We start from the raw sequence: 16512 nt of genomic DNA, 5'->3' as shown, positions 1-16512 counted from the left end.
TATGCATGGGGCTCAGTCTTTGGGCACGGCGAGGCCTCTGTCCTCAGGTCCCCCTCACTTGGAATTAATCCAGCCCACAGGGGGGTCCCCGGCTTCACAGGCCGAGGATTATGACTCAGATGATAGCCCCAGCCACCCTAAACGAGCTCGCTGGGAAAGACCCTCGACGTCATCACACTGCTCAGGGTCTCAGCGCAGTCAGTCTCTCTGTGATGTGTCTGATGAGAGTGATCAGGAATCCATTCCTGGAACCCCTCTCAACCTGGATACCCCTGATGGGGATGCCATGGTAAACGACCTTATCTCAGCCATCAATAGGCTGTTGGATATTTCTCCCCCAGCCCCTTCAGCAGAAGAGGCGGCTGCGGAGCAGGAGAAGTTTCGTTTCCTTTATCCCAAGCGTAAATTGAGTGCTTTGTTGGATCACGCTGACTTCAGAGAATCAATCCAGAAGCACGACGCTCACCCAGAAAGGCGTTTCTCTAAACGATCTAAAGATACGCGTTTCCCTTTCCCCCCTGAGGTGGTCAAGCGCTGGACACAGTGTCCAAAGGTAGACCCCCCGATTTCCAAACTCGCAGCTAGGTCCATAGTTGCAGTGGAGGATGGCGCTTCACTTAAAGATGCCAATGACAGACAGATGGACCTTTGGTTAAAATCTGTCTATGAAGCTATCGGCGCGTCGTTTGCTCCGGCATTCGCAGCCGTATGGGCACTCCAGGCTATTTCAGCTGGCTTAGCAAAAGTGGATGCTATCATACATCCAGCAGTGCCGCAAGTGGCGCACCTTACCACGCAGATGTCGGCGTTTGCGTCTTACGCTATCAATGCGGTCCTAGAATCTACCAGTCGCACCTCAATGGCGTCCGCCAATTCGGTAGTTTTGCGCAGAGCCTTGTGGTTAAAGGACTGGAAAGCAGATGCTGGTTCCAAAAAATGTTTAACCAGTTTGCCTTTATCTAGAGATAGACTGTTTGGCGAGCCATTGGCTGATATCATTAAGCAGTCCAAGGGTAAAGACTCCTCTTTACCACAACCCAGAACAACCAAACCTCAGCAGAAAAAGTGGCAGCAGAGGTTTCAGTCCTTTCGAGGTTCGGGCAAGACACCATTTACCTCGTCCAAAGGGACTCAGAGGACGCAAAGAAACTCAGATTCGTGGCGGGCTCACACGCGCCCCAAGAAAGCAAATGGAGGTACCGCTTCCAAAGCGGCTACCTCATGACTTCCAGCCCCCTCCCTCCGCATCGCCGGTCGGGGGCAGGCTCTCCCGCTTTTCCGGCATTTGGATGTCACAGGTCAAAGACCGGTGGGTGACGGACATTTTGTCTCGCGGGTACAGAATCGAGTTCAATTCTCGTCCTCCAGCTCGGTTCTTCAGAACCTCCCCACATCCAGACCGAGCAGATGCTCTGCTGCAGGCGGTGGACTCCCTAAGAGCGGAAGGAGTGGTGATCCCAGTCCCTCCTCAGGAACAAGGGCTAGGGTTTTACTCCAATCTGTTTGTGGTTCCAAAAAAGGACGGCTCGTTCCGTCCTGTTCTGGACCTAAAACGGCTCAACAAACATGTGCACGCCAGGAAGTTCCGGATGGAAACCCTGCGTTCTGTCATTGCCTCAATGTCCAGAGGAGACTTCCTTGCCTCAATAGACATCAAAGATGCTTATCTCCACGTGCCAATTGCTACAGAACATCAACGTTTTCTACGTTTTGTGATAGGAGACGACCATTTTCAGTTCGTAGCTCTGCCATTTGGTCTGGCGACAGCCCCACGGGTCTTCACCAAGGTCATGGCGGCGGTGGTAGCAGTCTTGCACTCTCAGGGACACTCGGTGATCCCTTACCTAGACGATTTATTGGTCAAAGCGCCCTCTCAAGAGGCATGTCAGCACAGCCTGAATGCTACGCTGGAGACCCTACAGTCTTTCGGATGGATCATCAACTTTCCAAAGTCGATCCTATCACCGACTCAATCAATAACGTATCTTGGCATGGAGTTTCATACTCTAGCAGCGATAGTGAAGCTTCCGCTGAACAAGCAGCGGTCACTACAGACAGGGGTGCAATCTCTTCTGCAGGGCCAGTTGCATCCCTTGCGGCGCCTCATGCATTTCCTAGGGAAGATGGTGGCAGCCATGGAAGCAGTTCCCTTTGCGCAGTTTCATCTGCGCCCACTTCAATGGGACATTCTCCGCCAATGGGACGGGAAGTCAACGTCCCTGGACAGGAAAGTCTCGCTTTCCCAGACGGCCAAGGACTCCCTACAATGGTGGCTCCTTCCCACCTCATTGTCTCAAGGAAGATCCTTCCTGCCCCCATCCTGGGCAGTAGTCACGACAGATGCGAGTCTGTCAGGGTGGGGAGCAGTATTTCTCCACCACAGGGCTCAGGGGACGTGGACTCCGCAGGAGTCCACCCTTCAGATCAATGTTCTGGAGATCAGAGCAGTGTATCTTGCTCTACTGGCCTTCCAACAGTGGCTGGAAGGAAAGCAGATCCGAATCCAATCGGACAACTCCACAGCGGTGGCATACATCAACCACCAAGGAGGGACGCGCAGTCGGCAAGCCTTCCAAGAAGTCAGGCGCATTCTAATGTGGGTGGAGGACAGAGCATCCACCATATCCGCGGTTCACATCCCAGGCGTAGAAAACTGGGAAGCAGACTTCCTCAGTCGCCAGGGCATGGACGCAGGGGAATGGTCCCTTCACCCGGACGTGTTTCAGGAAATCTGTCGCCGCTGGGGAGTGCCGGACGTCGACCTAATGGCATCCCGGCACAACAACAAGGTCCCGGCATTCATGGCGAGGTCGCGCGATCAAAGAGCTCTGGCGGCAGATGCCTTGGTTCAAGATTGGTCGCAGTTTCAGCTCCCATACGTGTTTCCGCCTCTGGCGCTCTTGCCCAGAGTGCTACGTAAGATCAGATCCGAGTGCAGCCGCATCATACTCGTCGCTCCAGACTGGCCGAGGAGGTCGTGGTATCCGGATCTGTGGCATCTCACGATCGGTCGACCGTGGTCACTGCCAGACCGACCAGACTTACTGTCCCAAGGGCCGTTTTTCCATCAGAATTCTGCGGCCCTGAACCTGACTGTGTGGCCATTGAGTCCTGGATCCTAGCATCTGCAGGATTATCTCAAGGAGTCGTTGCCACAATGAGACAAGCTAGAAAGTCGAATTTGGCTAAGATCTACCACAGAACATGGAAGATTTTCTTATCCTGGTGCTCTGCTCAGGGAGTGTCTCCCTGGCCATTTGCATTGCCCAAGTTTCTTTCCTTCCTGCAATCGGGGTTAGAAAAGGGCTTGTCGCTCAGCTCCCTTAAAGGGCAAGTTTCGGCACTATCCGTGTTTTTTCAGAAGCGTCTAGCACGTCTTTCTAAGGTGCGCACGTTCCTGCAGGGGGTCTGTCATATTGTGCCCCCGTACAAGCGGCCGTTAGATCCATGGGATCTGAACAGGGTACTAGTTGCTCTTCAGAAGCCGCCCTTCGAGCCTCTGAAGGAAGTTTCCTTTTCTCGGCTGTCACAGAAAGTGGCGTTTCTTGTTGCGATCACATCGCTTCGGCGAGTGTCTGAGCTGGCAGCTCTGTCATCCAAGGCTCCCTTCCTGGTGTTCCACCAGGACAAGGTAGTGCTGCGCCCTATTCCGGAGTTTCTCCCTAAGGTCGTATCCTCTTTTCATCTTAATCAGGATATATCCTTGCCTTCTTTTTGTCCTCATCCGGTTCACCGGTATGAAAAGGACTTACGTTTGCTAGATCTGGTGAGAGCACTCAGAATCTACATTTCCCGCACGGCGCCCATGCGCCGTGCCGATGCACTTTTTGTCCTTGTCGCTGGTCCGCGCAAGGGGTTGCAGGCTTCTAAAGCCACCCTGGCTCGATGGATCAAAGAACCAATTCTAGAGGCCTACCGTTCTGCGGGGCTTCCGGTTCCTTCAGGGCTAAAAGCCCACTCAACCAGAGCCGTGGGTGCGTCCTGGGCATTACGTCACCAGGCTTCGGCTCAACAGGTGTGCCAGGCAGCTACCTGGTCCAGTCTGCACACTTTCACCAAGCATTATCAGGTGCATACCTATGCTTCGGCGGATGCCAGCTTAGGTAGAAGAGTCCTGCAGGCGGCAGTGACACCCCCGTAGGGGAGGGCTGTTTTGCAGCTCTAACATGAGGTATTTCTTTACCCACCCAGGGACAGCTTTTGGACGTCCCAATCGTCTGGGTCTCCCAATAGAGCGCTGAAGAAGAAGGGAATTTTGTTACTTACCGTAAATTCCTTTTCTTCTAGCTCTTATTGGGAGACCCAGCACCCGCCCTGTTGTCCTTCGGGATGTTTTTTTGTTGTTTGCGGGTACACATGTTGTTCATGTTGAACGGTTTTTCAGTTCTCCGATGTTATTCGGAGTTAATTTGTTTAAACCAGTTATTGGCTTCCTCCTTCTTGCTTTGGCACTAAAACTGGAGAACCCGTGATACCACGGGGGGGGTATAGCCAGAGGGGGAGGGGCCTTGCACTTTTAATGTAGTGCTTTGTGTGGCCTCCAGAGGGCAGTAGCTATACCCCAATCGTCTGGGTCTCCCAATAAGAGCTAGAAGAAAAGGAATTTACGGTAAGTAACAAAATTCCCTTCTTTTTTATTAATAATAATAATAATAATAATAATAATATTTATAGAGCACTATTGATTCCATGGTGCTGTACATGAGAAGGGGTTACATACAGAATACATATACAAGTTACAGTAGACAGACTAGTACAGAGGGAGGAGGGCCCTGCCCTTGCGGGCTTACAATCTAAAGGATTTAGGGGAGGAGACAGTAGGTAGGGTGTAGATTGGGCGGCAGCTCCGCACGGTGGTGGGGCGGCAGCTCCGCACGGTGGTGGTGGGGCGGCAGCTCTGCACGGCGGTGGGGCGGCGGCAGCTCTGCACGGCGGTGGGGCGGCGGCAGCTCTGCACGGCGGTGGGGCGGCGGCAGCTCTGCACGGCGGTGGGGCGGCGGCAGCTCTGCACGGCGGTGGGGCGGCATCTCCGCGTGGTGGTGGGCTGACTAGTCCTTGGCCGGCTTTTTATAATATATTTCTCTATCACTGATCACTTTACACGGCTTCAATATCGCAGCCGGACTCGGATGTATGCCGCCCTTGGTTCAGGCAGCGACAGTCAAGTGATGGGTCTCCTTTAATTTGGATCACACACAAGCCGGTCTCTGTGTTCTGTCCCCATTTCTTTACCTATTAACCTTTTTTGCTATATTTTTAGGATGAAATATTGGAGCTGCTGTAAGAGGAAAACCTCCGATTTCAATACATTTTTGTCCCAGGAGGGATGTTTTAAAGGAACACATTTGTGGATGAAGAAAGACGACGTAAGTGTAAAGAAGGGAAATTTGTAAAGTTTTAGAAATCACAGGACGGAGACCTCGCTGATCTGCAAATGATGAAGAAATGGAGACATTTTCATAACATCTGGAGTATGAGCCACATGCAGAAGTCCCGGCACTTCCAGCCTCGGCGGCCGCCAACCAGTTCTTCATAATTTGCAAATAATAATACATTTTATTTATATAGCGCCAACATATTCACTTATCAATAACATCTCCATCCTGTGATTCCTATAATTCCGCGTCTTTTCCTCTTTGGTGTTACAATTTCAATGTTGATGAGTCAATATCTGCGTCGTAAAGCACATTGTGTGATCCGTATGGTTATATATGGGCAGCACGGTGGCTCGGTGGTTAGCACTCCAGTCTTGTGGTGGCTCAGTGGTTAGCACTGCAGCCTTGCAGTGCTGGGGTCCTGGGTTTTAGTCCCAGTCACGACAACATCTGCAAGGAGTTTGTATGTTCTCCCCGTGTTTGCGTGGGTTTCCTCCGGGGTCTCTGGTTTTCTCCCACACTCCAAAAAACATACTGATAGGGAATTTAGATTGTGAGCCCCAATGGGGACAGTGTTGCCATTGTATGTAAAGCCCTATGGAATTAATAGCGCTATATAAGTGAATAAATATTATTATTATTTTTATTATTATTTGTATTATTATTTTTATTATTATTTTATTATTTTTATTTTATTATTATTTTTATTTTATTATTATTTTTATTTTATTATTATTTTTATTATTTTATTATTATTTTTATTATTTTATTATTATTATTATATATTGCAGGGTAAGAAAGTTGTTCCCTGCAGACACGACTGGCACCAGACCGGCAGCGGCGTCACCATCTCCATCTATGCCAAGAACTCCATTCCAGACCTGAGCCACGTGGAGGCCAACAGCACGGTGGTAAGTGTGGAGCCAAGGAGGCCGGGCTTCATAGGAGATTGCACCACTACAATACAAACCTCCTAATAAAAGATGGTAAAACATTTTAAGTCTGCCCCGGTTTTCCCAAAATGCAAATATTGAGGTCTAAAAAAAAAAAAAATAATAATAAAAAATGTAACCTATTTGGTGTCTTGCGTGTGTAACCGTCCAAACTATTAAAAATTATAAAAAAAAAATAAAAATAGTGAACTCAGAAACGAGAGAAAAAAATCAAAACCGCAGAATATTATTCTATCCTTTCATTTTATTTAATAAATTTAATATATTTTTATTCTATTTAATATGAAATTTAGAAAAATAAGGACACCAAAATGGAATTAAAAAAAAAAACCTTCCTCCAATTTATCAACCATAAAATAAAAGAAAAAAAATTGCGCTTGAAAGGTAACGATGGAGAAAAAAAGGACAAATAGTCGCGTTTTCAAGGGGATTTAATGAAAGGCGTCTTAAAGGGACCTGTCATATAGAAAAAAGAAAAAAAACAGTCCAGATTTGGTGACTATAAGCTGCGGCCACCACCACCGGACTCTTATATACAGCATGTTAGAATGCTGTATATAAGAGCCCAGGCAGAATGTAAAAATCACTTTATAATTCTCACCTAAGGGGGTGGTGCGGTGGAATTGGGTCACATGGGCGTCTCCGTTCTCCGGTGCCGGAGCCTCCTCTTTCAGCCTTTTTTGTCCTCCTTCTTCTGAAGCCTGGGTGCATGACATGTCCTATGTCATACACACTAGCCGGCAAATCTAGGCCCCAAATCTGCTGACAGGTTCCCTTTAATATTGTTCCAAACCTGCCCGGTGCCGGCACTTGGAGCACTGCTGCCAGGAGGAAATGAATCTTATTCCTCCCGGAAGCATTTGGTTTCCTGTCACAGGGGCGGCGCAGGTTCAATCACCCCTCAGTGTATTGTGAGCTGCAGCTATAATGTACCACCTGCACTGACTGACAGTAGACTCCGTATTAGACCCGGCTATAAGTTCACGTCGGGGGCTTGTTGGTTACAGCTGTCACTCTCTATACACAGAGTGGAGACTGAACCCACGACAGCCGTGCTCTTATGACAGGAAGCCGAGTGCTGCTGGGAGGAATAAAGTTCATTTCCTCCCGGCAGCGGTTTGGAACAATATTGATCTGCAGTTTAATCCCATATCTGGGATCCTTTCACTGGGCCGGGGCCTGATTGCACAGTGGTCCGCTTATCTGTTATATCACTGGGTTACCTGGTTACATGATTGGACAGGTATCTCTCATCATGTAGAAGTTACAGGTGGTGTAGGAGCCGTGCACTTTCACATCGGGAGTTGACAGAGGACAGGTCAGTGAGCGTGTGAAGGTCCAGGATATGAATCCATTGTCCAAAATAATAAGATAATCTGTATAACCATAGAGATACGTCTCTGTGTGGCCATTTTTCCTCATACATACATCTGCGCAGTTCTAATCTGGAATCCTCCTCCAAGACCCTGAGAGACCCCCCCCCCCCCCTAGAGGTCTCCCCCCCAACGAGCTGAGTACATTGCATTCCCACATCCCTCCATAGTTGGCTGATGATTGTGCACATCCTAGTCTTATGAAAGCTGCCACCGTGAACACATTCTGGCGGGTATGCGGGATCTGATCGGCGTCAATTGGACTCATGTCATGATGCGTAAGTTAGGGCGCTGGCCAGCCTTCCAAATCCAACACCGGTGGTAGAGCAGGCACTCAGCTTACCTGAGCTACTATATGGGCTCCTTCAGGACAACAGCTCGCATACGTATTAGGCTTATTACCCAGTGGTATAAAGGTACGGCGCTGCAGGAATAAGGCTCCTTAAACAACACAAAAAAAACCCAGTCATTAAGGAGTTAATAAATGATGCATTTTACACGCAGTGTATACACCTCATCTGTCATTGGTTTTTCACCGTAGGTTAATATCCGGATAATCTTTGATGGCGAGAAGGAATTTCAGCAGAACCTGCAGTTGTGGGGGGTGAGTGGCGTCTAATGATTAAAATGTAGTAAATGGGGAACCCCCATACCACCAACTCCGGGGGCAGAAACCCCAATAATGAGATGTCCCTGCCGGTGATACCCTCAGTGCTTCAGGTGTATGTGGACGGACAGGTCTGACCGGATTGGCAGATATGTGGGCACTGCTCACCTTTTAGTAGGGGAACAAAACGGAGACCATTCTAGGAAATGTTGTGACTGTCCCTAATCCCCACATTTTCTCTCATCCGTTCTAATCTCGTATATAAGAAATGTAAAAATAAATCTATTTCTTCAGCGCTCTATTGGGAGACCCAGACGATTGGGGTATAGCTACTGGCCTCCGGAGGCCACACAAAGCACTACACTAAAAAGTGCAAGGCCCCTCCCCTTCTGGCTATACCCCCCCGTGGTATCACGGGTTCTCCAGTTTTCAAGCTTTGTGCGAAGGAGGTCAGACATCCACGCATAGCTCCACAGATTTTAGTCAGCAGTAGCTGCTGACTATTTCGGATGGAAGAAAAGAGGGCCCATATAGGGCCCCCAGCATGCTCCCTTCTCACCCGTGGATGGTGTTGTAAGGTTGAGGTACCTATTGCTGGTACAGGGGCTGGAGCCCCACATGCTGTTTTCCTTCCACATCCCCTTGTAGGGCTCTGTGGAAGTGGGATCCTGCCGGCCTCTAAGCTCTGACGCCGGGCTCCATCCACAGACCCATAGCACCTGATGGATATGGAGCAGGAGTACAATCAGGGACAAGGCCCTGCATCATACAGGTACTCTGTGTCCCCGGCAGGCACAGACACACTCCGGGCTGGCTGGGTGTTGTAGTGCGCCGGGGACCGTAACGTTGGAGTTAGTGTTCCTACAGTTTACTGGGGGACTTTGTGTTGTGGGAACGCAGCGCCGACCCCCACTGGACCGGGCGGCGCTGCTGTGACTTGTGGTGCGCCGGGGACACGCCGACCGCGCTTTTACGGCGGCGGCGTTTATAAATCCAGTCCCCGGCTTTTGCGGCCTAGCTCCGCTTCGTTCCCGCCTCCACCCTGTCAATCAGGGTAGGGGAGAGACGCTGTTTCGCAGCAGCGACGAGGGCTGGAGCCTGATTTACATGCTCCAGCCCTCTCACTAGGCACAGAGGGAAGCAGGCTTCCCGCTCTTAGCCAGGAACGCCCAGGGCCCGCCCCCCCTCCTCTCCCAGGACGCCGGCAGCCATTACATGCAGTCTGGCTAGAGGAAGGACGCAGGGCTCTGGGAGACCTGGACTAGGGGGCTTTTGGAGACCACACACCCGCTCTTAAGCGGGCGGTAAGCGGCATTTCAGCTGGCCCCTCTAGTGCCTCAGTGTGTATTGGTGTACTGTGTCACCAGATATATATATTTATTTATTTCTTGCACTGTGAGGTTGCTTCCTGGCTGGATACCCCAGATCGCTCTGAGGAGGCAGCAACATGTCATCCACAAAACGCAAGGCTGCCAAGGCTAGGGCTGTGTACACTGCGTGTGCTGCATGTGGGGCTGCTCTACCAGCAGGTTCCAAAGACCCCCATTGTGTGCAATGCTCAGATCCGGTGCTGCTTCGCCAGCCGGAGTCCGGAGGGGTAGTGACCCAGGCTGAGACGCTTGTAAGTCCTGCCCCGGTGTCAGGGACAGACTTTGCAGTTTTTGCTGATGGAATGTCTGTGACTATGGCAAAAATCCTTGAAACTTTGCAATCCATGACTGGGGCTCAGTCTATGGACACGGCGAGGTCTCTGTCCTCTAATCCCCCTCAGTTGGAATTAATCCAGACTACAAGGGGGTCCCCGGCTTCTCAGGCTGAGTATTATGACTCAGATGATAGCCCCAGCCACCCTAAGCGAGCTCGCTGGGAAAGACCCTCAACGTCATCACACTGCTCAGGGTCTCAGCGCAATCAGTCGCCCTGTGATGCGTCTGAAGAGAGTGATCAGGAGTCTTATCCTGGAACCCCTCTCAATCTGGATACCCCGGATGGGGACGCCATGGTAAACGATCTTATCTCAGCCATCAATAGACTGTTGGATATTTCTCCCCCAGCTCCTTCTGCAGAGGAGGCAGCTGCAGAGCAAGAGATGTTTCGTTTCCTCTATCCCAAGCGTAAATTGAGTGCTTTCTTGGATCACTCTGACTTCAGAGAGTCAATCCAGAAACACGACGCTCATCCAGAAAGGCGTTTCTCTAAACGTTCTAAGGATACACGTTTTCCTTTCCCCCCTGATGTGGTCAAGCGCTGGACCCAGTGTCCAAAAGTAGACCCCCCGATTTCCAAACTTGCAGCTAGATCCATAGTTGCAGTGGAGGATGGCGCTTCACTTAAGGATGCCAATGACAGACAGATGGACCTTTGGTTAAAATCTGTCTATGAAGCTATCGGCGCGTCGTTTGCTCCAGCATTCGCAGCCGTATGGGCACTCCAAGCTATTTCAGCTGGTTTAGCAAAAGTGGATGCTATCATACATCCAGCGGCGCCGCAAGTGGCGTTCCTTACCTCGCAGATGTCTGCGTTTGCGTCTTACGCTATCAATGCGGTCCTAGAATCTACCAGCCGCACCTCAATGGCGTCCGCCAATTCGGTAGTTTTGCGCAGAGCCTTGTGGTTAAAGGACTGGAAAGCAGATGCTGGTTCCAAAAAATGTTTAACCAGCTTGCCTTTATCTAGAGATAGACTGTTTGGCGAGCCATTGGCTGACATCATTAAACAGTCCAAGGGTAAAGACTCTTCCTTACCCCAGCCCAGATCAAGCAAACCTCAGCAGAAAAAAGAGCAGCAGAGGTTTCAGTCCTTTCGAGGTTCGGGCAAGACACAATTCTCCTCGTCCAAAGGGACTCAGAGGACGCAAAGAGTCTCAGATGCCTGGCGGGCTCACGCACGCCCCAAGAAAGCAAATGGAGGAACCGCTTCCAAAGCGGCTACCTCATGACTTCCAGCCCCCCCCCTCCGCATCTCCGGTTGGGGGCAGGCTCTCCCGCTTTTCCGACATTTGGATGTCACAGGTCAAAGACCGGTGGGTGACAAACATTTTGTCTCGCGGGTACAGAATCGAGTTCAGTTCTCGTCCTCCAGCTCGGTTCTTCAGAACCTCCCCACATCCAGACCGAGCAGATGCCCTGCTGCAGGCGGTGGACTCCCTAAGAGCGGAAGGAGTAGTGGTTCCTGTACCGCCTCAGGAACAAGGGCGAGGGTTTTACTCCAATCTCTTTGTGGTTCCAAAAAAGGACGGCTCGTTCCGTCCTGTTCTGGATCTAAAGCTGCTCAACAAACATGTGCACGCCAGACGGTTCCGGATGGAAACCCTCCGCTCTGTCGTTGCCTCAATGTCTCAAGGAGACTTCCTTGCCTCAATAGACATCAAAGATGCTTATCTCCACGTGCCAATTGCTACAGAACATCAACGTTTTCTACGTTTTGTGATAGGAAACGATCATCTTCAGTTCGTAGCTCTGCCATTCGGTCTGGCGACAGCCCCCCGGGTCTTCACCAAGGTCATGGCGGCGGTGGTAGCAGTCTTGCACTCTCAGGGACACTCGGTGATCCCTTACCTAGACGATCTACTTGTCAAGGCACCCTCTCAAGAGGCATGCCAACTCAGTCTACATGCTACGCTGGAGACTCTACAGACGTTCGGATGGATCATCAACTTTCCAAAGTCGAATCTGTCACCGTCACAGTCGCTAACGTATCTTGGCATGGAGTTTCATACTCGAGCAGCGAGAGTGAAGCTTCCGCTGAACAAGCAGCGGTCCCTACAGACAGGGGTGCAATCCCTCCTTCAAGGCCAGTCGCACCCCTTACGGCGCCTCATGCACTTCCTCGGGAAGATGGTGGCAGCCATGGAAGCAGTTCCCTTTGCGCAGTTTCATCTGCGCCCACTTCAATGGGACATTCTCCGCCAATGGGACGGGAAGTCAACGTCCCTGGACAGGAAAGTCTCTCTTTCCCAGACGGCCAAGGACTCTCTACAATGGTGGCTCCTTCCCACCTCATTGTCTCAGGGAAGATCCTTCCTGCCCCCATCCTGGGCAGTGGTCACGACAGATGCGAGTCTGTCAGGGTGGGGAGCAGTGTTTCTCCACCACAGGGCCCAGGGGACGTGGACTCCGCAGGAGTCCACCCTTCAGATCAATGTTCTGGAAATCAGGGCAGTGTATCTTGCCCTACTGGCCTTCCAACAGTGGCTGGAAGGAAAGCAGATCCGAATCCAGTCGGACAACTCCACAGCGGTGGCATACATCAACCACCAAGGAGGGACGCGCAGTCGGCAAGCATTCCAAGAAGTCCGGCGCATTCTAATGTGGGTGGAGGACACAGCATCCACCATATCCGCGGTTCACATCCCAGGCGTAGAAAATTGGGAAGCAGACTTCCTCAGTCGCCAGGGCATGGACGCAGGGGAGTGGTCCCTTCACCCGGACGTGTTTCAGGAAATCTGTCGCCGATGGGGAGTGCCGGACGTCGACCTAATGGCGTCCCGGCACAACAACAAGGTCCCGGCATTCATGGCGAGGTCGCGCGATCAAAGAGCTCTGGCGGCAGACGCATTAGTTCAAGATTGGTCGCAGTTCCGGCTCCCATACGTCTTCCCACCTCTGGCACTCTTGCCCAGAGTGTTACGCAAGATCAGACCCGATTGCAGCCGCGTCATACTCGTCGCCCCAGACTGGCCGAGGAGATCGTGGTATCCGGATCTGTGGCATCTCACGGTCGGTCGACCGTGGTCACTGCCAGACCGACCAGACTTACTGTCCCAAGGGCCGTTTTTCCATCAGAATTCTGCGGCCCTGAACCTGACTGTGTGGCCATTGAGTCCTGGATCCTAGCCTCCGCAGGATTATCTCAAGGAGTCGTAGCCACAATGAGACAAGCTAGGAAGTCAACGTCTGCTAAGATCTACCACAGAACGTGGAAGATTTTCTTATCTTGGTGCTCTGCACAGAGAGTATCCCCTTGGCCATTTGCATTGCCCACCTTTCTTTCCTTCCTGCAATCGGGGTTGGAAAAGGGCTTGTCGCTCAGCTCCCTTAAAGGGCAAGTCTCGGCACTATCTGTGTTTTTTCAGAAGCGTCTAGCACGTCTTCCTAAGGTGCGCACGTTCCTACAGGGGGTCTGTCATATTGTGCCCCCGTACAAGCGGCCGTTAGATCCATGGGATCTGAACAGAGTACTAGTTGCTCTGCAAAAGCCGCCCTTCGAGCCTCTAAAGGACGTTTCCTTTTCTCGCCTGTCACAGAAAGTGGCGTTTCTCGTAGCGATCACATCGCTTCGGCGTGTGTCTGAGCTGGCAGCTCTGTCATCCAAGGCTCCCTTCCTGGTGTTCCACCAGGACAAGGTAGTGCTGCGCCCCATTCCGGAGTTTCTCCCTAAGGTCGTATCCTCGTTTCATCTTAATCAGGATATATCCTTGCCTTCCTTTTGTCCTCAGCCGGTTCACCGGTATGAGAAAGACTTACGTTTGCTAGATCTGGTGAGAGCACTCAGAATCTATATTTCTCGCACGGCGCCTATCCGCCGTTCAGATGCACTTTTTGTCCTTGTCGCTGGCCAGCGCAAGGGGTCGCAGGCTTCTAAAGCCACCCTGGCTCGATGGATCAAAGAACCAATTCTGGAAGCCTACCGTTCTGCTGGGCTTCCGGTTCCTTCAGGGCTGAAAGCCCACTCAACCAGAGCTGTGGGTGCGTCCTGGGCTTTGCGACACCAGGCTTCGGCTCAACAGGTGTGCCAGGCAGCTACCTGGTCGAGTCTGCACACTTTCACCAAACATTATCAGGTGCATACCTATGCTTCGGCGGATGCCAGCTTAGGTAGAAGAGTCCTGCAGGCGGCAGTGACATCCCCATAGGGGAGGGCTGTTTTGCAGCTCTAACATGAGGTATCTCTTTACCCACCCAGGGACAGCTTTTGGACGTCCCAATCGTCTGGGTCTCCCAATAGAGCGCTGAAGAAGAAGGGAATTTTGTTACTTACCGTAAATTCCTTTTCTTCTAGCTCTTATTGGGAGACCCAGCACCCGCCCTGTTGTCCTTCGGGATTTTTTTGTTGTTTGCGGGTACACATGTTGTTCATGTTGAACGGTTTTTTCAGTTCTCCGACGTTATTCGGAGTTAATTTGTTTAAACCAGTTATTGGCTTCCTCCTTCTTGCTTTGGCACTAAAACTGGAGAACCCGTGATACCACGGGGGGGTATAGCCAGAAGGGGAGGGGCCTTGCACTTTTTAGTGTAGTGCTTTGTGTGGCCTCCGGAGGCCAGTAGCTATACCCCAATCGTCTGGGTCTCCCAATAAGAGCTAGAAGAAAAGGAATTTACGGTAAGTAACAAAATTCCCTTCTTTGTGTAGTTGTAGGATAGCTGGCTGCAGCAGGAGCCTCTCCCCTTTGCCTTGTTTGCAGTGGGACAAAGATTTTTCCCTGCCCAGCTATAAAGCTATACAATGTGTCAACCGCCATTAACTTGAGAACGGCGGCAGCTATAGGCATAGAAGTGGTGTCTAGGTATAGTAAAGTAGCCATGCGCTATGCAATGAAACCACCTATAGCGCCACTTGGTGGAAAACAACAGAGTTACCATTGTTATCTTGAAAACGGAACGAGATAGAGAGAAAAAAAGTGAATTAAAATATTGTAGGGCATCATCAATTCAATACGAATCAACACCTTGCATACAGAAATGTTATGATATGAACCCCATGACCCCCCCCCCCCCCCCACAAAACATTGAATGCTGGTCACGCATATGGCGCTTATTAGTGGCCCCCGTCAGCTGCAATGCACATCTGGCCTCTGCACAGCATACTGTATCTTGCTGCACGTTGTGCAATATGGTAGGGGACACGTTTGCACAAGCATCTGTGATACGTGGTCGTAGGTCCTGCAATGTTGGGGGAGGGGTCGCATACACCTGCTGTTTGATGTGACCTCACAGAAAGAAGTCCAATGGGGTCAGGTCAGGTGAGCGGAGGCCACTCCACGCAGCCACCATACCTAATGACTTGTAGGAAGGTCTCCATGAGGTATCGCTTCACGTCCGCAGCCTTGTGAGTGTTACACGTTCTAATCATAGCATTTCTGTATGCAAGGTGTCGATTCGTATTGAATTGATGATGCCCTACAACTTGGTAATTCACTTTTTTCTATATCTCGTTCCGTTTTCGAGATAAAAATGCTAAGTCCGTTGTTTTCCACCAGGTGGCGCTATAGGTGGTTTCATTGCGCAGCACATGGCTACTTTACTATACCTAGACACCACTTCTATAACTATAGTTGCTGCTGTTCTCAAGTTAATGGCAGTGGACAGGATATGGGTGGACACACTGTATAACTGAGAAATGTAAAAATAAATCTGTCTCTCAGGAGGTCAGTCGTGTCCTTCTCTCTATTTTGTGTGGCTGCAGCAGGAGCCTCTCCCCTCTGCCTTGTTTGCAGTGGGACAAAGATTTTTTTCCCTGCCCAGCTGTAAACCTATATATTTAGCTCCAGTTTGTTTTCTCCCGTGTCTGATGAGTCTGTTGTCTATTTCCAGGTTATCGACGTGCAGAAAAGTTACGTGAACCTAACGGCAACCAAAGTGGAGGTGTTCATGAGAAAGGCCGAGCCGATGACGTGGGCCCGGCTAGATCTACCTCAGCCCGTCCCTCCAAAGCAGAACAGCCCGGAGGAACAGGAGTGACCCCGACCGGACGGGAAAAACCTGCCCCTGTAGCTTTACTTATTTTAAAGGGATCGGTTCCAAAAGTAAAGACGCGTTTCACATACGCCATTTATATCAGCTGGGTCAGCCCAACACACATTCATTGAAGGAGGCTTTCTATTCCTATGTGACCACGACCAAAAATACGACACACGGGGGGTGGACGCTGGAGAAAATGTAACGCGCGTCCAATAAGAGTCAATTTTTCATATATATATATACACACATATATATACACACATATACATATACACACACACATACATTATATATATATATATATATATATATATATATATATATATATATATATATATATATATATATATATATATATATATATATATAATGTATGTGTGTGTGTATATGTATATGTGTGTATATATGTGTGTATATATATATATATATATATATATATAATATATATATATTACATTTGGTTCTAGAGAAGGCGCCACTCTGTGGATGAGTGAGGTATTGCAGTCACGCTGCAAAAAACCCCAC

At 50.2% G+C, this 16512-nt stretch overlaps 1 protein-coding gene across 1 annotated transcript in view; it reads left to right on the top strand.

Moving 5' to 3' along the window:
• Positions 1-16266, top strand: part of CHORDC1 (cysteine and histidine rich domain containing 1) — a 98813-nt gene extending 82547 nt beyond the window's left edge. The window contains exons 8-11 of the mRNA XM_075337572.1: positions 5261-5366; positions 6167-6286; positions 8243-8305; positions 15841-16266. Coding sequence (XP_075193687.1) covers positions 5261-5366; positions 6167-6286; positions 8243-8305; positions 15841-15987 — 436 coding nt within the window. The 3' untranslated portion in view covers positions 15988-16266. The remainder of the gene's footprint in view (positions 1-5260; positions 5367-6166; positions 6287-8242; positions 8306-15840) is intronic.
• The last annotated feature ends 246 nt before the right edge of the window (positions 16267-16512 follow it).

The sequence above is a fragment of the Anomaloglossus baeobatrachus genome, chromosome 2 (genome assembly GCF_048569485.1).
Source record: "Anomaloglossus baeobatrachus isolate aAnoBae1 chromosome 2, aAnoBae1.hap1, whole genome shotgun sequence".
Taxonomy (NCBI): domain Eukaryota; kingdom Metazoa; phylum Chordata; class Amphibia; order Anura; family Aromobatidae; genus Anomaloglossus; species Anomaloglossus baeobatrachus.
This window is presented reverse-complemented; position numbering and strand designations above follow the sequence as displayed.